This window comes from Sphaerodactylus townsendi, linkage group LG15 (genome assembly GCF_021028975.2).
Source record: "Sphaerodactylus townsendi isolate TG3544 linkage group LG15, MPM_Stown_v2.3, whole genome shotgun sequence".
NCBI lineage: Eukaryota > Metazoa > Chordata > Lepidosauria > Squamata > Sphaerodactylidae > Sphaerodactylus > Sphaerodactylus townsendi.
The window spans coordinates 39,674,905-39,693,941 of record NC_059439.1 but is presented as its reverse complement, the minus strand read 5'-3'; the positions used below and the strand labels follow the sequence as shown (position 1 = coordinate 39,693,941).

Here is a 19,037-nt window from a genome sequence, read left to right as displayed (position 1 = left end):
CTCTCCAGAAAAAAAGTAAATGTTCCAAAGTTCACTCCGCCTGCAGAATTGGGGGTGGCAGGGAGGGCAGAGACCCCCCCCCCCGTCTCTTTGCTGGCCCTCCCACTCACGGCCTCTGCCAGGAGATCCTGCCTTTAAGATCTGTTCCTTCTCAGGTGACCCCCCCCCACGACAGAGCCCCTTTCCCTGCCCCCCCTTCACCCAACTAAGGGGTGGGGGAGGCAGGAAGGGTTTCCCACCCGTCTTGGGAGCCAGGAACAAACCACACCAGGCTGATCGATCCAAACCAAAGACTGTTTATTTACACGGGAATTTATTTACACTGCTGTCCCCATCCAAGGTAGGGAAGGGGTAAACGCCCCCCCCTTCTTATGCCCCACCGATGATCGCAGCCCCCTCTGCCATCCCATCGCTGGAAGGTCTTGGCCAGGTTGTCCCCAGTTTCCAGGCCCAAACCGAAGGGGCTGGCCCCGTGCCACCCACTGTCCCACCCACCCAGCACTGCTCCTACAGGGGAGGCTGGGGGGGCTCAGGCACCACGCCCAGGGCTCCTCCGTTGGCCTTGGTCAGGAAGGCCGTGGCGGTGGCAGTGTGGCCGGCGCTGGCCGGGGGCTGGGGGCTGTCGCTCCGTTCCTGCTTGATGCCTGCGGAGAGGGCCAGGCTGGCCTGAGCAGAAGCAGAGGGCGAGAGCTGGCCACTAGCCCCTCTGCTGCCCTCCGCAGCCGGCGGCAGGGAGACCACGATGTACTTCTGGACGCTGCCCGACACGGGGGGGCTGGGGGCCGCCTGGCTGCCCGAAACCAGCTTCACCAAGGGCTGCGTGCTGGGGACGGTGGTGGTGACCGGGGAGGTGGAAGTGCCTGCCGGAGTCCCACTGAGCGTGATCACCTGGGGGGTGGATGGGGAAGAGGAAGTCACAGAGAAAGCCCCAGGTGGGACCCCCCTCCCCTGCCCCATTTCCTGCCCACAACCCTCCATCCTCCGTTTACCTGCTGGGAGGTGGTGGTTCCCGAGGCAGAAGACATGACGATGAACTTGGTGGGAGGGGGCGAAGGCTGTGTGGGCGTGGCCGGTCGGGCAGAGACCAGGGTCTGCATGGGCAGCGTGATGGAACTGGGCACCTTGAGGATGCTGGGCGTGCGGGAGGCGGTGCCGGTCCCCTGCGGGGCCTGGGAGAGCGTCAGGGTCGGGCGAGGCTGGAGGCAGAGAAAAGGGTTGTTACGTCCAGAAGGAAAAGAGCGACTGTGTCCCTCCCCCTCCCCCAAAGCCCTGGGACCTCCGCCTCACCTGGGTGATGGTCAGGGTGGTCCGGTTCACCTGCTGCGCCTGCAGAGCCGCCTGGGCCCGCGCCTTGACCACATGGGTGCACAGGAGGGTCCCCAGGGGCCCGTACTCGGCTCGGTAGGCCTCCGGGTTGTCGGGTGCCGGGTGCAGCTTGGCCAGGACGGGAGCACAGTGCTTCTGCAGAAGGGGACACAAAACAGGTGAGCCAGAAGACGCCACCCTTGCAAGGACTGGAACGCAGACCCAAGCCTCTCCTCCACTGCCCCCCTCCCCCTGCAACCCAGGAGGCAGAAATCAACCATCAGCCGAGTGGAAGAACGAGTGGAAGTGGAACGCGCCAGTCCTCCCCTCCTTGGGCAGTTCCCTCTCCCCTGTGGCCTTAGGAGGGCGTCTCCTCTGCCCACCCAGCCTCTGCCAGCGCTTGGGAAAGCAGTCGGGGGAGTGTGCCCAGCCCCCGGCCCCCCTTCCTGGTTACCAGCAGGAGGCTCTGGACGTGGTCAGCTCCGATCTTGTCGATGTTGCTCACCACCGGCCCCTCGAGTATCGCACGGACCCGCTCTCCCTCCACCTGCAGCCGCGGCAGGATCAAGGTCTTGATCACCTGGTGGTGGAGAGAAGAAGGTGCACCAGAGGATGTCTGGCCCCTGCATGGCCTCCCCCCACCCCATGCTCTGGGCCACCAGCAGCTACTCACATCGTGCCCCAGTTCAGCCAGCCCGGCGATGGAGCCATACCGCGTGGTCCACGGCGTCTTCTCATCCACCCAGCTCTAGTGTGGGAAGAAGGAAGAAGTGAGAGCGGCCTTCTCTGTGAAGGTCCACACGGAGCCAAGACTTCCCCCAGAATTCGTTTGAGGCAGCCAAGGCTCTGGGGTCTGCTCTGCAGGTCAGGCGGCCTGAGCCGAGGCGCTGGGGTCGTGGGAACCCTGTAGAGCCCCGGGAACCTTCTCAGCTGGCCTCTGGGATCGTCTGCCACGACTCATGCAGAGGGAGGGGCCAGGTTCCCCTCCCCCGCTACTCTTTGGGATTCTGGAGTGCCCGAATGGCTTTTGCCACGCCTGATGCTGAGCCTCTAAGGTCCTCCGGCTCTTGAGCCCACGACTCTCCAACTGAGGCACTAACAGTGTTTGAAGTAAGAAACTTCTCAGAACGCAGATCTAATTCATAGTCACTCAGTGGGTGAGAGCACCGTGCATGGACAGATAGCCTACGGTGGTTGTCGTCAGGTTTGGAGGGGCTGGATGGGAGTGTGCCCGGATAATGTTTTGCTGGGCAGCGTATACTGCCTGTGGACGTTTTCTGTTTAATAAATGGTTCGTAACCTCTCGTGCTAGCAGTGGCTCTCTGCACCACCACACTGATCCCCACTATTTTGGAGATTTTAAAATAAGTCCTGGGGAGAAGGGGTGGGGCAGTCAGTTGGCACGCGGCTACTCCTGCCAGCAGCCTCTCAGGACAGTAAACTGTTCCTATGGTAACCATACGCTGGGTAGCGGGAGGTATGGACACAGCAGGGAACCTGGGAGCCCCCTCCCCCTGTGGGCAGCTTCTACAAAAGCTTGGTGGGTTCAGTGGTTGAGTGGAGGGGGGGAGGCCAGGTGGGTGGCACGTGCCCAGCGGAGCCCTTAAGTGGCCGCAGGTGGCCGGACACTTTGGAGGGTCCAGGCAGAATAGGCCCTACCAGTCTGAGGGGGGCTGTTCCCTGAGAAGTTGCGTGAGGAGGGAGGGGCTTCCAGGGCTGGACACCCCACCCCCAGTCACCTTGGTGAAGGTTTTGGTGATTCGAGACTGGATGTTGTTGGTGGTGGTGCTGAAGTTCTTGCAGATCTGGGCGATGAGGCGAGCGGCAAAATCCCGCAAGGCCCAGTGGTTGTCGACATCGGGGCGCAGGCAGAGTTGCCGGCTCACGACACAGGTCATCACGGCCGGGATCAGCTCGTGCAGCTGCAGCCGGGGAAAAAGAGCGTGAATGCTGCTGCAGCTGCCGGCCAAGGCCCCCTCCCCCGCCCCCGGGCAGGTGGCCGCTCACATATTTCTCCAAGTAGAGGGTGGGGTTGTCCATGAGGGCCTTCACCATCCGCATGAGGTAGATGAGAAGGGCCAAGTTATTCTGCACCACGTTGACACGGACCTGGGCGAAGGGCGGGAGAAGGAAAGAAGAGAGGTGGGTTTTTATACCCCACTTTTCCCTCCCGAAAGGAGTCTCAAAGCAACACCCCTCCCCTCCCCGACGGGCACCTTGTAAGGCAGGTGGGGCTGAGAGAGTTCAGAGAGAACTGTGACTGGCTCAAGCCCACCCAGCAGGCTTCATGTGGAGGAGGCAGGAAAACAGACCTGCGGCTCCAGATTAAAGTGCGCTGCTGTCAACCACGCTGGGGACTTTAAACCCCTGGAGTCAAGAAAGCTGCCCCCCGTGAGGGCCGTGGCAGGACTCCACCGCCTCAGAGAGAGGGCCAGCAGCCACAGATCCTCAGGAGAGCCACAGGAGCCAGGCTTCCCACAGATACCCCCATCCCCTATTGCAGCAGAGCTCCGGGGGCACAGAGCCAACTTTGCAGGGGCTCTGAGGAGTCACGCCAGGGTCTGCACGCCTCCCCGAGCCTGGAGGGGGAGGGGCAGCCTAGTAAAATCTAATACAATTAAAGATTCAAAAGGGCAACCCCCCGCCCCCCCACTCCCTCTCACCCCTTCAGAGATAAAGGTGCTGAACCGAGGCAGCATCTGGTACAGGCCTGGGTCGGTAGCGATGCTCTGGAGCGCTTCCTGAGGAGATAGGAGAGGGTCAGAAAGAGCAGAGGGTCGCAGGGGCACACGGGGGGGAGGGGGATTCCAGCCTTAGCACAGGAAGCGGAACTAGCTTTCCTCAGAGCAGCCCCCACAGGACCGGGGGTGGGGGGTAAGGCGGAGAGGGCAGCTGCAGCAAGCACCAAGCAGCACACCTGGGCAAAACCGCACAGCTGGCCGTCCTTTCCAGGAGAACTCCGGGGAGACTTGCTCAGTCGGGCTAAAGAGGCCCCACCAGCCCAGGCCCAACTGTCCGGGTCTTCTTGCAAAGAACGGTTCATGCCCAGCAACCGGCATGCGGACAGCGGGGCAGAAAACCCGGGCGGAGGGGCACGAGTGGGAGACACAGAGCCAGCTGAGCTGGGCCAAGGGGGGGAGGAGGCGGGGGCTGCTCACCGCTCGCTTGGCCTCGCAGGAACCGACACAGGCCTCGGTGATCTCCTTGTAGTACAGCTGCTGCTCCACCGACAGCTCGTGGATGCTCCGGGGCTTCAGCTTCAGGGGGGCCCCCTCCAAGAGAGGCCCTTTCTTCTCCTTGCCTGCAGGAGGGGGGGGGGCAGAGGAGAACGCTGTTGAGCTCCCCTTCCGAGAGGGGTGAGCCTTCAGTCCAGGGCGTGCTGCCCTGCCAGCACGCAGCCCCGCGGGAAAGCAAAAATAAAAAAAAGGGGGGGGGTCTTGAACATTCTGGAGGGAGAATGCCACAGTGGTCTTGGAGGCCCGACGCACGGGTGGCAAAGGCCCACAGCAGATGCCAGCAGACGGGCTCGGCACAGCTGGCTTCCTGCCACTCCTCCTACAAAGCTCAACTCCCCCAATAAATCTTTGCAGTCTCCAACTGGGGGCGGAGCCAGCTCGCTGCAAGGCGGAGCCAGAGGATGCTCTTCACACCACTCCAGCATGGCCCTTGGGGGGGAGAACTGGGCCATCGCGTTTTGCACTGCCCCTCCCCAACCCCACAGTGCCGTGGGGGACCGCACCTTTGCCGTCAGGAGGCGTGGCGTTCTGCCCTTTGCCCTTCAGGGCCCCGTCTTCCTCCTGGCCCGGCTTGGTGGCTTTCAGAGGCTCTGTGGCCTCTGCTTTCTGCTGTTCCTTGGGAGCTGCAGGGGAGGAAGAAGAAGAGGAAGAAGAGGCAGAAGCGGGGGGGGGGGCAGGGGGGGCAGCAGAGGGGGTGTCCTGGCCGGCCACAGCACTTGCTGATGTGCATCTGGTGGGGTCGAGGCCGCTTTTTTGGTTCTTTGCAGAAGGAGTACCGAAGCAATGTTTTCAAAATACGTGGCAGGGTTTTCCACTCACCTGGGGGTGGGTTTTCCGGGATGGCTGGCTGAACTCCTTCAATACTCAACCAGTGTGCTGTTCAGAAAGAAAGCAGCCTCAGACAAAGAACTGAGAACCCCAACTGAGATACTGCGACTTCCTCGTCTTCAGCCCGACACAAAGACATTGGAAAATATACTTGCAAAAGTAAAGACCATCTTTGGCTTTTAAACTCTTGAGTTTTCAGCAACTACACATGCCCTAAATTTAAACCCCAACTACTTTTGCACCCCCTGGTTGCAAAACACACTTCCCTGCCTGGCTTTATTTGTTTATTCTGGATACTGATCGGCCACTTTCTGATGCAAGCACAGAATCAAAGAGTCGGAAGAGACCACAAGGGCCACCAAGTCCAACCCCCGGCCATGCAGGAACAGGATCCCTTATGCTTCCTTGAGTGCTTCCAAGGCTTTGTGGGGAGGGGTCTCGGGGCAATGTGTAGGAACCCCCTGGCCCTAGAAGCCCCTCCCCCCAACTGCAGTAAGAGCTTTGTAGAAATCTCAAGGGTGGAAAAGCTGAGCAGTGAACAGGTCTGCAGTAACCCCATGGCAGCTCCCACTGGTCCGCCCAGCAGGCGGAAGGAGCTCCAGGCAGGGGCCCTGACTCACCCGGCTGGTGCCTGTCCCTGCCCCCTCCCCACTCTCAGACCAGCTTCCCTTGAGGGGTGCCAGAGAGCCCGTGGAAGCAGCTCAAGGCGCCCTTTTCTGCCTCTCTGGCCCCTGCAGGCCCTCCTTGGCTGGAGGAGGGGGTGGGGTGCAGGAGGGGCCCAGGAGGTGAGAGGCATGTGGCCCAGCCGCCCCAATGCTTCTTCTGAGCCCACGGTCTCCACCCTTCGCCTCACCCTTCAAGCAGACATCCAGAGGGACCCGAGGGAGGGGTGTGTTGATGATGTCACTCAGGTCCACCTCCTTCTCTTCGTAGAAGTAGAGTTCGCGCCCCCCACCGCTGGCATAACGGAATGGGATGAACTCCTGGGCATGGAACCCATAGAGCGGCTGCAGCAGAGACAGAGCACAGCCGGAGAGTCACCTGGCTGGCCCTGGACCCCGAAAGGCGGCACCTGTCTGTCACAAGAGCGCCACTTCCACCTGGTGCCACCAAGTGGCAGTTTCCAGGCTGGCCGCTGCTTGCTTCTGCGGGGCAGCCCTGGAGGTCCTCGGGGGTCTCCCCGCCCTGGGGAGCTGCTGGGGGTGGGCTATCCAGGTCAGAGAACGCAACCCCCGGGGAGCAGCGGGGGGAGGGGGCCTCGGGGAAGGTGGGCTCTGCCGCCCCCACTCACCTCCACGTTCTTCAGCTTGAGGGCGAAGTCGATGTCGCCCGTGGTCAGGTGCCGGCGCTTCCCCATCCTCATGAACTTCAAGGCGTCCTGGGGAGAGGGCGGGACAGCCGCAGGGTCAAGAGGCCGCCGCCGCCCCTTCGCGTGCACGCAGGTGGGGAGGTGGGTTGGGGGCGTGCCCTGCTGGAGCCCCGCCCGCCCCGAGGCCCCCGCCGCCGGTGCCCACCTGGGCGATCTCCTTGATGCGGTAGCTGACTTCGTCGGCCAGCAGCTGGCAGGTCTCCTCCGGCACCTGCCCCACGCCCAGCGACTCGGCCATGGCCTTCATGGACTCGGTGGGCAGCTGCGTGTGGCTCACCTTCGGCTTCTTCTCCTCCGCCATCGGGCCGCGGGGGCACGAGGCTCGCGCGCAGCCCCTCCACGCGCCCTTCCCGTCGCCCTGCTCACAACAGCCCCGCGAGGGAGGCCGGCGATTCGGGGCGCCCTGTCGGCGGCCGCGCTCCCGATCCAAGCACTGCAGGCAGACCGACTCCCGCCGCCAGGTCCTGGCAGGAGACGCCCCCCCCTCCCGAAGAGCCAATCTGCGCGTGCGCGCACTGGCCCGCTCTCCTCCCCTGCCAGGACCCGTCGCGGAGGAACAGCAGCCGAGAGCAGCGCCTAGAGCGGCCTCGAGTCAGCCCAGCCGTCGACGGGGCCTCTGTCTGTCCTGCGCATGCGTGGACCTTCCCGCAGCCGCTGGAGGGGGCGGGGGTGAGAGCAGAGGGGGCGGGGTCTGCTCGCTCGCCCCTCCCTCGCTCCCTTGCAGGCGTCCGGCGCCGCCCCTGGACCTGCGCCCGGCCCCTGCTGCGCCTCCCGTGGGGGGGGGGGGGCCCTTTCGCCTGCCTGCCCCCTTCTGGGACCCCCCCGCCGCCGCTGGCCGAGTCCGTCGGCTCCCTGCCCGTCCGCATGGCGCTCCAGCTGGCCCCCGCAGACCCCGGCGTCAAGGTGCGGACGTCCCCCCTCCCTGTGTCGCTCGTGGCCGGCTCCCCCTACTCCGTGGTGGTCTTGCAGGAGGGCTACGCCACAGAGCTCCCGGACGGCAGCACTCGAGCGGACGGGACCGTCTCTCTGGTTTTGGGGCCGCAGCTGACCCTGGTGGACACGGGGGGCCCGTGGGGCCGAGAGCGCCTGCTGGCGGGGCTGGCGGGGCAGGGAGTGTCCCCCGGGGACATCCGGCACGTGGTGTGCACCCACGGCCACTCGGACCACGTGGGCAACCTCAATCTCTTCCCAGGGGCGGATCTGATCGTGGGCACCGACCTCAGCCGGCCCGATGGCCTCTACCTCCCCAACGGACTGCGCCAGGGCCTTCCCCACCCGCTGCACGCCGGGCACTTGGAAGTGCTGCCCACTCCTGGCCACGCAGGGCACGATGTCAGTCTGATGGTGTGGGGCACCAGCATGGGCCACGTCTTGGTGGCCGGAGACCTTTTTGAGTGCGAGAGTGATGAAGGGCAATGGCAGCCACTGAGCCAAGACCCAGTGCGGCAAGAGGCCAGCAGGGCATATGCGCTGCGCATTGCTGACATCATCGTGCCTGGGCACGGGGCACCATTCCGGGTATTGCGGGAGGGCCCAGGGCATCCCGGACCTCAGGAATGCATGGGTGAGGCCTGCAGGCTCCCTCTGTGCCCCGGAGAGCCAAAGAGCCATTAAAAGAGTGTAACTCTAAGGAGCACGCCTGATGGTTTTTGTGGCAGAGAGCCTTTTGGTCTTTCTAGGGAAGGGGTCTTAATGAATGACAGTTGGGGTCCCCAAACTTCTGAAGCCTCGGGCACCTTTGGAATTTGGGCACAGGGAGGTGGGCGCAACCACAGCATTTATTTTATTTTATTATTATTCAACTTATATACCGCCCTCCCCCGAAGGGCTCAGGGTGGTTCACAACAAACAAACATCAGATAAATAATAAACAAACACCGTACATTCAGTATTGGTGTACATTAAAACAGCCTTCAATCCTAATATAACATGTTGCCAGAGGCAGAGCCAACCACCACAAAACATTTCATGTGGAAACTCTGTTGGACAGAATGCCTTTTAAAACCGACGTAGTGTTTGAAAAGATGTTCTTGCGTGCGGCAGCCACACAGTGTGTTGTGGAAGCAACTTAGTCAGTATTGGCAGTCAGAGCTTCAGGGGTCAATCAAAAGCCCCACCCGTTTTGAAAAACCACTTGACGGACATCAGAAAAGGAGTTTCTCCATGGCACCCATGGGTGTCACATTGGGGACACCTGGATTTACAGAATCAGGGTGCTGCTTGGGGGTTTCTGGGTGTCTGTCAGACTTAGAGAGACAAAATGTGCCCTTTTTGCTGGTGCGTGCAGTTGGTCCTGGGGTGTAAGCGGGCTTTTCTCAGCAAGGCTGATGTCTTCCCAGAATTCCTTTTGCAGCGGAAGATCAAGGAAGTTCGTAGGCAGGCACATATATTAGATTTCAGTAGGGCAAACTCAGAGGCTTGATGATAATCATCCGAGGGGCAAGACTGCTGGAAGGCACAGGAGCAGGGGAAGCGCAGGTTCTCTCCCACAAGAGAGAGGAAACATGGGGGGGGGGGGGGGCCAAGAAGGCAAATGTGGATGAACAGAGAACTGCAAGATGAGCTAAGGAGGAAAAATGAAATGCTGAAGAAGTGGAGGGAAGGACATGCCTCTAAAGAAGAATATCAGCCGGTTGCTAGGGTATCAGAGAGGCCAGCCACTGGAGAGGCCAAAGTTCACAGTGAATTGAGGGCAGCCAGTGAGCCTCACACAACACGAAACGTTTTTTCAGATGTGTGAGCAACAAAAACAAGGTTAAAAAAGCAATAGGTCCACTGTTGGATGAAAACGGAGACCGAGAAAGCAGAAAGATCCAATGGCTGATTACTCACAAGGCATCTGCTGTACACTTGCTGCAAGATTTCTTGTATGGACATATTTCCTTCAGCCCCGGTTTCACTTTCTGTTCTCCCCGCAGCAAGGAAGACCACTTCTAGCACAAGTTTAATTTTGCTTCACAGCCAGAGCAGACAGATTTGCCCTGGACCTCTTCACCCACAGCCGCCCCATTCCCTCGCGCTGCTTTGCATGCTTCCCCCTTGCCCTCCTCCCTGTTGTCAGCTCTTTCCCGCTCTTCTAAATGCTCATATTAAGTTATAAATATATCGAAATAATAGAGTTGGCTTTTGCAAAGGAACAACACGCAGGATCTCTTTCCGGCTCTAGCCCACCTCCCCTACACAGGTTCTGCCCTTTCCAATGATTGGAAGGTCTTTTTAAAATATTTCTGACAAGCCACTTTTTAAAAGCAAGCCTCTCTCTTGCAGTGGCAGAGAGAGAGAGAGTGTGTGTGGAAGGAAAGGGAGAGGGAGGGAATATCAGCTCTATTATTGGGACTGCTGAGTGTGATGAGATCTGTGCCTTTAGGAGTGGCAGAGTTAAGAAAACCAGGAAAGAGTAGCCTGTCAAGACTTCACCAAGCAGCTGCAGGTCAGGCACTGTGCTGCCTCTTCTTGGATAAACAGAGAAACATGAGGAGAGCCCTCTGTAAGCCCACTGCACAGAGAAGAGTCCCGAGGTAAGCATTCCCTGCGTAATTGGCCAATGCCTATTTTACCTAAGTTTTTCTCCCCGAAGAAGAGAACACGTTCATCCAGAGATGGTAGCAGGCAAGGCACAGCATCCTGGCTGCTGGTTGACATGGACAAGGAAGTAGCTTAGAAGTACCTGCCGGCATTGGATGAGTGCAAATTCCACGGGTCAGATTTCTAGAACGCTTGCAGAGGCCTCGCCCATTATCTTCCAGACCTCTTGCAGAGCGGGAGACATGCCACGTGAATTGCGGAGGGTGAATGTTATCCCGGTTTTCAAAAAAGGGAGGAGGGAGGACCCTGGAAACTGCAGGCCACGCAGGGCCAGAGGAGAGTAATGGGGATATTCAGCGGGGTAGGGACCGAGCCCTACAAAGAAACCTGTTTTTTCAAAGAGGGGGTGGTGGGGGTGGGTGGGGAGATTATTTATAGGGCTGTCACTAGAGGAGGGCAGGGGGCTGTTGCCGTTGGCAGCAGAGCATTGGGATAAATTAAGGGGGGGAAATGCCGGCTGGAAAATAGGAAGTCATTTTTAACATATAAATATGTACAAAACATGCCTTAAACAGGGGGTTGGACCAGAGGGCTTGCATGGCCCCTTCCAGCTCTTTGATTGCATGATTCATGGCCTGTGTGAGCCCAGGGAGAATTCCCTCTCGCCCACTGGCTGCTGAGCCTGGCTACTGATGGCTGCTGCAGCACTCTTGATTCTCCAAGGAGTAGGGGGTGGCGCTTTCTGTGTGGTGCCTCATCCTGGTTGGGCAGTATGGTGGAAATGGGGTGGGCAGTTGTGGCCCAGGCCTAGGATGCATTATGGCCTGAGCCTCAGGCACAGGCCCGGACCCTACTTGCTTCCAGGTCTGGGTTTGTTTGTTTGTTTTGAAACTGCACCCTCTTGCCTAATCACCCAGAGTTAGAATCGTAGGCAGGGGAGCCACGACCTGTATTTCCAAGCTGCAGAACTACCTGCCAGATGTCAAAAGAGTGTGACTGTACCTCCCCCCATGGGGCGAGCACATCCAAGAAAAGGCAGCAGCAGCAGCAGCTCCTGGCCCCCAGCCAGCCTAATATCTCACCCAGGGTGTCTGTTGGCAAGGGGGCAAAGGTGGCATTTATAAGACAAACAGCCAGGACACTCCCAGATGCCGCCGCTGCCACCACCCCACGCCCCAGCACCCAGTGGTGCGGCAGAGCCCTCCTGTCGCATATAAGCCGCCCTCCGCCCAGGGGGCCCACTCTGCCTCGCCATGTGTACAGGCGCCTGCTCCAAAGTGGTGGGCGCTGCTCTCTGGCCCTTTGCCCTCCTGTGCATGGTGGCCAACCTTCTCCTGGCCTTTCCCAACTGGAAAACAGAGTATGTTCAGAACCGAGGCCAGCACCTGACTCCGGAGGTCCTCTACCTGGGGGGGATCATAGGAGGTGGAATCATGGTAAGGACGTGGCGGGGGGGGGGGGTGGCACGGGAGAGTCACAGACACCGTCCTCCATCTCTTCCTGGGGCCACCTCCTCAACGTACATGGGACACAAAGGAAGTCGGAAAGGGCTTCTCTTGCACTAGGACCAGAGCTTTGGAATGAATCTGGAAAGCAGCTGCTGCCTGGATGAAACCCTTGTGTGTTGGGGGGGGGGGGGGGGCTTCCCATGGGCATTCTGGCATTTATCGTGCCTCACCCTCAAGGAGCTCCATGCCCCTTTCAGCTGTGGATTCACGTGGATGTGGCTTTAGGGACTGGGAGGGGGGAAATATGGGGGGAGGGGAGGCTGCATCTTCTGGTATTCCTGCTTCCTGAGCCATAGCTCCTGGCAGTGATCCAGGCTCTCTCTATCTCCGCAGATCCTGGTGCCAGCCATCCACATCCAGGCCACGGGGCGTCGAGGATGCTGTGGGAACCGCTGTGGGGTGAGCTATGAGCCCTGTGATTTCCCCTTCCCCACTCCTTCCTCTCCGTGTGTGCGTGTGTTGGTGGGGGAGAGGAAGCAACGTGCCCCACCTGAGTCACCTGCACCTAAATAGCAGACGGCCAGGGTATCCTCACAGCTGGCACCCTGGCCTCTGCCGCTAGCCAAGTGAGCCCCTCCCTGGCCTGAGGCTGGTTGCTGACCACCCTCTTTCCTTCCCTCTGCTGGCCAGATGTGCCTCTCAGTGCTGTTTGCGGCCATAGGGCTTGCTGGCTCCCTGTATGCTTTGAGCGTCTCAGTGCTGGGACTCCTGCGGGGGCCCCTCTGCCAGTACCAACTGGACAACGGGACTTTGTCTGACTGGGGACGCCCCTTCTGGAAGGAAGAGCAGAGCTTCAGGTCAGTGGGGCTTTGGAGGCCAGGGCACTCGGGGGTCTCCCGAGGAGCCCTGGCCGGGATTCACACCCTTCCGCCTCTGTCCCTCCTGCTGACAGCAACGACAGCTACCTCTTTGACCGTGACCTTTGGGACCTCTGCCGGGTGCCAGAGGGGGTCACTGAGTTCAACGTGATCCTCTTCTCGCTCATCCTGGGCTCCAGTGCGGTGGAGCTGGTCCTTTGCGGCATCCAAGTGGTCAACGGCCTCTTCGGCTGCCTGTGTGGGACCTGCAGCCAGGAGAAACCCCCGGTGAGTTCCCAGGCCCACCTGGGCCTCCTGGACCGGGACAGGCCTGGCAGTCTGCCTGCTGCCAGGCTCAGCCGCCCTCCTGTGGGGTGACGCCTCCAGGGCCGTGTGCTGGAAGGTCCTCTCAGGGTGACCAGGTCATGAGGCCCGGCCAGGGTGTTCTCCACGGGGCGGGAGAGGAAGACCTTTCTTCTGGGGCATGGGTGTGTGTGTAGGGGGGGGGGAGCGTAAGTATCCCTATTTTCCTGGCACGGCTCTCCTCCTCTGCCTTCAGCTTGCTCTGAAGTCTCTTTGGAGGCGGGGGTGGGGGGGCTATGCGCTGAGGCACCCCCTGTCAGCTGCTGAGTCTGTCTCTGCGCATGAAGTGGGGGCAGCTGAAGCAATGCCCAGCTGCAGCCGTCCCGGTGCCTGGCACCTTTGAGCCGGCTCTGGCTGAGGGCAGCCCTTCGGGGTCAAGGAAGAAGTCGAGAGCCTTCTTTGGTGCTGACTTTGCTGTTGGCCTTTCGTTTTTCACAGCAGACCCACTACTGACGTGGTGACCACCGAGCCCCTCGCTGCTGCCGCTGCTGCTGCTCCTCTCAGTCCAGCGTCTCCACAGAAGACCCCCACCCCGTCATCGCTCCGGCCCCCGTCTGCCTCCCCCCTAAGAGCCCGGCCAGGACAACTGGGCAGGACTGGCGCTTGCCCCTCTCCTATCTGGCCACACCTGTCAGTTGGGACAGCCACAGCAGAGATAAGGGGAATCAAAGGTTAGCAGGAAGGAGCTTCAGCTTCTTGGCACGGGACCCTGTGCCGCCGCTGCCCCCCCCCCCCGCCCCCCATTTCCCTCCCACAGCACGACTGGCCACTCAGCAGGGCATTGCTCTCCTGGGAGACCCCCTGAGCAGCAGAGCAGGGCTGGGTAGCTTGTACTCAATGTGGCTTCGACTACAGGAAACATTTCCAGCCCATTGCACTGATCAGAACTCACCTACATGAGCAATGTTGTTTAAAAACAAATAAACAGCTGGACCGATTAAACTGTAAATGATTTGAGCAATCAACTGAATCCAGTAGATGCATACAAACACCATGAGACATGGGGGGGAGGGGGGACGGGAATCAGCCGTGGGAACTTTGCTCCTCTGCTGAAATGGCTGCGGTGGATTCCAGGGTTCTCTATGGGGCATGGGGGGGGGGGGTGGCATGTATGCCCAGGTTTGATCCATGGGAAGGGCTGGTCTGGACTTTCAACCAGCACTGGCGTGTCACCTGAAAAACTGCCAGCGTGCCACAAGATATGGAATAACAGCTGAGTGTGCTTTTGGGCATGTGAAGAGCGCCTTGCTCTCCCTACGGTGCTGGAGTGGGACTGCAGCATTTAGGACAGGCAACCCCCTCCCCCCCAAGCTGCAGCCTACCCTGGAAGAAAGAATAACAGGGGGCAAATGAGCAACGCCCAGCCCCAGAGCGTCTTTCTATGTAGTATACAGGCCATTGGGAAACAGGAAAGGGGAAGAGGGCCCTTCAGCGTGTAGGGAGCCCTAAAAAATGCCCCCCCCCCCCCCCCCCCCCCCCGGCCTCCTAGGATGGAAAAGGGCCTCTGAGCCACTTTCCTCTTGAAGAATCAGGCACTGACTTGCGAAGGGCAGCTGCTCCCTTGGTCAGCGTCCCTCCTGCTTGGAAGAAGGTGGCTGGCCAGCCACACTTCCCTTGCATGGCCAGGACCCCACGGCTTGCCCAGAAACTTAGTGGGGAGGGGGCCAGGAATGGTGCAGAAACTTCCGTGAAAAGATCTGGCTCCTAGGGGCCACCCATCTTCCCCAGACTCTCAGTTCTCCTGGGACAACAGGACACTTCGCACTGATTCCCAGGCGACTGCCATACACGAGCTCTGCCTCTGCACCTGCGCATGCCAACCAACCTTCTGGGCCCATCTCAAGGGCTTCCTGTGCAAGCAACCCGTGAGGCACCAGGGGAAGGCGCCAGAGCACCAGGTCTGCCCCAAGAGGGGCTGGGGAGCACACTGGGGAGAGGTTTGCCTCCTGAGGGATGCCACACACCAAAAGGTGTCACAGCGAGAGCTTCTCTCCTCGCACAAGCCATCGAAGGGCCACCCCACATGTTCCAATGCTGGCGAGGCGGTGGGTCTGTGCATCGCAGTTGAGCTCAAGAAAGGAACAGCATTTGAGGCTGGACTCAGGCCGCTTTCTTGAGGAAGACAGCGGGCCACAGGTGTGCACTCTGCACAAGGCTTCCTCCTTTCCTCCACTTTATTCTAACAACAACCCTGTGCGGTAGGCCCAGGGGGCCAAGAGTGAGTGACTGGCCCCAGGACACCCGGCAGCGTGGAGGTCTGAATCTGGGCCTCGCAAGTCACAGCCCAACCCTGCGCCGGCTGCACAGCCCCGGCAGACCAGCCGGCACATTGACCGGGCCTGGAGTCCCTCCCGGGACGTCCCGTTCTGGCGGCGCCGCACAAGCCTCTGCAGCTGCTCCGGTGGCGGCTCAGGCTGACCCACGAGGGAAGGTCCGGCCAGCCAGCGGCTCCGGAGGGGCCCGGCCACGCCCCCCTCCCCGGGACTAGAGGGCGGGCGGGCGGGGGGCGCGGTCCTCCTCCGGCTTCTGCTGCGGCTCAGCTGGCCGCCCTGCGGGGGTGGCGCTCGCCTCTGATGACCCCGCCCCCACCAAGACGGGGGCGGGGCTGGACGGTCCGCTTATGGGCGCCGCTCTAGGCCACGCGGGGTTCAGGAGCAAGGCGGAAATGCGGGCTCCGGAAGGGGCGGGGCGCTTCAGGGAAGTGGGCGTGGCGGTGCGGTCCCTTCCTTGTCACGTGAGACCCAGCGCCGGCGGAGTCACAACATGGTGGGTGGGTGGGTGAGGGAGGGAGGGAGGGAGGGAGGTGGCGGGTCCCTCTGCCGCCGCCGCCCCCCCCCTGACCGCCTCTCTCCGCCCGCAGGCGACGGCGCTGACGCAGGGCCTGGAGCGCGTCCCCGACCAAACCGGCTACCTGGTCATCTGCGACGGGGCTGTGCTGGCCGTGAGTCCCCCCCCCGCCCCCTCTGCGCCCCCCCATCTCCGGCAGCCGCGTGGGGGGGGGGCAACCTGCGCAACGGCGGCCTCCGGGCGGGGAGTGGGCGCGCCAAGGCGTGGGGAGTGGGTGGGGGGCGCGGCGGGGCGGGGCGCGGCGGCTCGAGGGGCGCGGCCTTCCCCCAAGGACGTAGGTAAGGGGGGGTTTCTCGGGTTCAACCCCCCATTCATGTCCGAAGCTCCGCCCACCCGTTTTTGGGTTTTAAAAACATTTTTAGTGTTTTTTGGTTTTTGGCCTGCAGGGGGCGCATTGTTTAGGCTAGTCCAGGGGTCGGGAACCTTTTAGACTCAAAGAGCCATTTGGGCCCATTTTCCCCGGAAAAGAAAATTCATGGAGCCGCTTGCCCACGGAGAGGACCACTTCCTTCTCTCCCCCCCCCCCCCCCCTCTGTGGGGAGCCGGACCTTGGAAACGCGGAGGCCGCTTTTTTCTCTCTGGGGGGAGGCAGCCGGAGGCTGGTGTTTCGACTCTGCTGCTTCTGTTGCTACTTCGGCTGGTTTCACTTTCACCATATTTGCGGCTCCTTCCCCCTCCTTCTTTCGACCTGTCAAAAGTCCCTGCGTTGCCAACTCAGGGCTGAGGCTGTTTCCGGGGATTTTTTGGGCAGGCACCAGCTGGTGGCTTTTTTTCTGCTCTTTGGGGGGGGGCGGCGGGGCTGGCGTGGAGGCACTTTTCTTCTCTTCCCCTGGAGTGGGGAGCCGGCTTGCCTGTGAGCCGCTTTCTCTTCCCCTGCAGTGGGAGGCACTGCTTCTCTCTCCTGATGGCAGCTGGGCACTTGAGGCGGTGGCGCAGACCGCTTTTCTTCTCTCCAGGGGGGGGGGTGGCGGCGGCAGAGAGAACGCTTTCCTTCTGTGGGACTAACTGGCTTGGCAGCAGTCTCTGCTGGCAGGAAGGGGCAGGTCTGCCAGGAGAGGTGAGCCACACCACAGGCTCTAAAGAGCCGTTTGCGGCTCGTGAGCCGCAGGTTCCCGACCCCTGGGCTAGCAGCACCAGACTTTCAGGGATTGTTTGGGGGAAACTCCTGATGATACTACCTGGGTTTGGTGAGGTTTGGTCCAGGGGGTACAAAACTATGGACTCCCAAAGAGGGTGCCCCATCCCCCATTGTTTCCAGTGGGAGCTAATAGAAGATGGGGCTACACCTTTGAGGGTCCATAACTTTGGACCCCCCTGAACCAAACTTCACCAAACCTGGGTGGTATCATTAGGAGAGTCTCCTAAATATACCCTTAAAGTTTGGTGCTGCTAGCTTAACAATTTCACCCCTGGCAGAAGCCACCCCCCCAATTTCCCCAGATTCTCCTTTTAAATCCACCCCCTTCGGCATGGATTTAAAGGGAGAATCTAAGGTCCTCAGTTTAGAAGAAGAATTTGAGTTTATATCCCCCCTTTCTCTTCTGTAGGAGACTCTAAGAAGCTTACAATCTCCTTGCCCTTCCCCCCTCACAACAAACACCCTGTGAGGTGGGTGGGCTGAGAGAGCTCCGAAAAGCTGTGACTAGCTCAAGGTCACCCAGCTGCCATGTGTGGGAGTGCACAGGCTAATCTGAATTCCCCAGATAAGCCTCCACAGCTCAAGCGGTAGAGCAGGGAATCAAACCCAGTTCCTCCAGATTAGAAAGCACCTGCTCTTCACCACTACGCCACATTGAAAGTGATGCTGTTTCAGGGTGGGGGATAATCCACCCCAAAACAGCATCACTTTCAATGTTATTTAACTGGGGACCCCAGATTCTCCCTTTAAGGTGGATTTAAAAGGAGAATTTGGACTCTCTAGTTTAAACACCATTGAAAGTGATGCTGTTTGGGGGTGGGTTCCATCATCAAAGCGGCTGCCCAAGGGCAGGGTGTGTGTGCAAAACTCAGATTTTGAACCGGGCTCTATTTTCCCTCTATGACTCTGCTCAGAGGGGAAGGCAGAAGGAACTGCCAGCTGCCCCCTGGGAGCCCAGCTGGTGGGGGGCAGGGCGGTGGAGTCTGCCGTACCTGGCCTTGGAGAGCTGCTTCATAAACGCTAGTCTGGGGGCGGGGCTTGGGGAGGTGTGGCCATGCCCTAGGGGCGGGGGTGTGTGGCCCCCCCGAACCCCCCCATAAAAAAATCTATACCTATGTCCCTGCCTTCCCCCGTCTCCCTGGCTGTGTCCCCCTGCAGTCGGCCGGTGACCTGGAGAACGACGAGCGCGCGGCCAGCGTGATTTCGGAGCTGGTGAGCACAGCCTGCGCCTTCCGTCTGCCTCGCTGCCCGGAAGTGCCCTTCCGGCGCATCTCCGGTGAGCCCGCACGAGGAGGAGGGGGGGAGGCGGGAGCAGCTGGCCCTCCTCTCCTTTGCCCCGGCCGGAGGGTGAGGCTTGCAGGGGATGCCAGTAGCGCGCCTGCCCCGGCCCTGCTCTCACCCTCCTCCTCTCTCCCCGCAGTGGTGTTTGGGGAACACTCATTCCTGGTGACCGTCTCTGGCCAGAAGCTCTTCGTGGTGAAGCGGCAGAACTCTGTCCGGGAGCCCGTGCTGGTCTGAGCCTGCCGGGGCCGCAGAGCCCCGTCCTCTCCTGTGCTCGTGGCTCACCCTGCCACGTTCGTGGTGATGTGTGTGTGTGGAAGGCTGGCTTAGGCACATGTAGGATACCTTCAATGTGTACGCTGTTTGTGTTGGAACCAAATTAAAAACATTTATTTTCACTGAGAAGTTGTATTGGCAACTTTCTGGCAGCTGCTTTCTGAGACACGATCGCCCATTATTTTCCGTAGAAAGAGCGCTGGTGGGGTGGAGGTCTGGCTGTAGATTGGTTTGTCCTCAATCACTGGGCCAGCAAGCGACTAGTGGAAACGAGCAGGCGCTCACCCCGGACCAAAAGGGCTGTGTCGTCTGCACCAGGCTGGGCAAAGGACGGCCAGAGCCTCTGCTGGGAAAGAACCGGTGCCCTTGCTCTTCCACGCAGGATGTGAACCCCTTGTTGAGATCCACAGTGTACCCTGCCTGCAGATTCACAAACAATTGTTGAACAGTGTTGGGGAGGGGATGTGTTTGGCCCCCCACCCCAGAAAAACCTCCACACACTCAACAGTCCAGATGACATCCAGTGCAGTTTATTGACACACACAGATTTCAAGCAGCTTTTGA

General features: G+C 60.4%; 4 protein-coding genes across 6 annotated transcripts; 3 read left to right on the top strand and 1 right to left on the bottom strand.

Annotated features, from left to right (window-relative positions):
- Nucleotides 1-276: 276 nt before the first annotated feature.
- TAF6 (TATA-box binding protein associated factor 6) lies at nt 277-7,151 on the bottom strand. 2 transcript variants are annotated; one of them, XM_048517834.1, is made up of 14 exons: nt 7,016-7,151; nt 6,661-6,747; nt 6,223-6,376; nt 5,361-5,417; nt 5,045-5,164; nt 4,464-4,606; nt 3,969-4,046; nt 3,313-3,414; nt 3,045-3,227; nt 1,979-2,053; nt 1,760-1,885; nt 1,288-1,461; nt 990-1,196; nt 277-888 (listed from the first exon to the last, which is right to left on the bottom strand). In XM_048517834.1, exons 1-14 carry the CDS (start codon nt 7,037-7,039, stop codon nt 508-510), a joined length of 1,911 nt encoding a protein of 636 aa, XP_048373791.1. In that variant the 5' UTR covers nt 7,040-7,151; the 3' UTR covers nt 277-507. The 2 variants fall into 2 exon arrangements, with proteins under 2 accessions (XP_048373791.1, XP_048373790.1); XM_048517833.1 differs by having other exon boundaries at nt 6,884-7,039.
- A 63-nt stretch (nt 7,152-7,214) lies between these two features.
- Nucleotides 7,215-8,368, top strand: MBLAC1 (metallo-beta-lactamase domain containing 1). Its single transcript, XM_048517835.1, has one exon. It carries the CDS (start codon nt 7,603-7,605, stop codon nt 8,350-8,352), a length of 750 nt encoding a protein of 249 aa, XP_048373792.1. The 5' UTR covers nt 7,215-7,602; the 3' UTR covers nt 8,353-8,368.
- Nucleotides 8,369-10,770: 2,402 nt separating this feature from the next.
- On the top strand, nt 10,771-13,880 carry LOC125445024 (transmembrane 4 L6 family member 5-like). Its single transcript, XM_048517836.1, has 5 exons — nt 10,771-11,699; nt 12,105-12,170; nt 12,402-12,568; nt 12,664-12,856; nt 13,370-13,880. Exons 1-5 carry the CDS (start codon nt 11,517-11,519, stop codon nt 13,382-13,384), a joined length of 624 nt encoding a protein of 207 aa, XP_048373793.1. The 5' UTR covers nt 10,771-11,516; the 3' UTR covers nt 13,385-13,880.
- Nucleotides 13,881-15,564: 1,684 nt separating this feature from the next.
- LAMTOR4 (late endosomal/lysosomal adaptor, MAPK and MTOR activator 4) lies at nt 15,565-18,599 on the top strand. 2 transcript variants are annotated; one of them, XM_048517749.1, is made up of 4 exons: nt 15,565-15,697; nt 15,792-15,872; nt 18,075-18,192; nt 18,337-18,599. In XM_048517749.1, exons 1-4 carry the CDS (start codon nt 15,695-15,697, stop codon nt 18,432-18,434), a joined length of 300 nt encoding a protein of 99 aa, XP_048373706.1. In that variant the 5' UTR covers nt 15,565-15,694; the 3' UTR covers nt 18,435-18,599. The 2 variants fall into 2 exon arrangements, with proteins under 2 accessions (XP_048373706.1, XP_048373709.1); XM_048517752.1 differs by lacking the exon at nt 15,792-15,872 and having other exon boundaries at nt 15,626-15,697.
- Nucleotides 18,600-19,037: the final 438 nt, after the last annotated feature.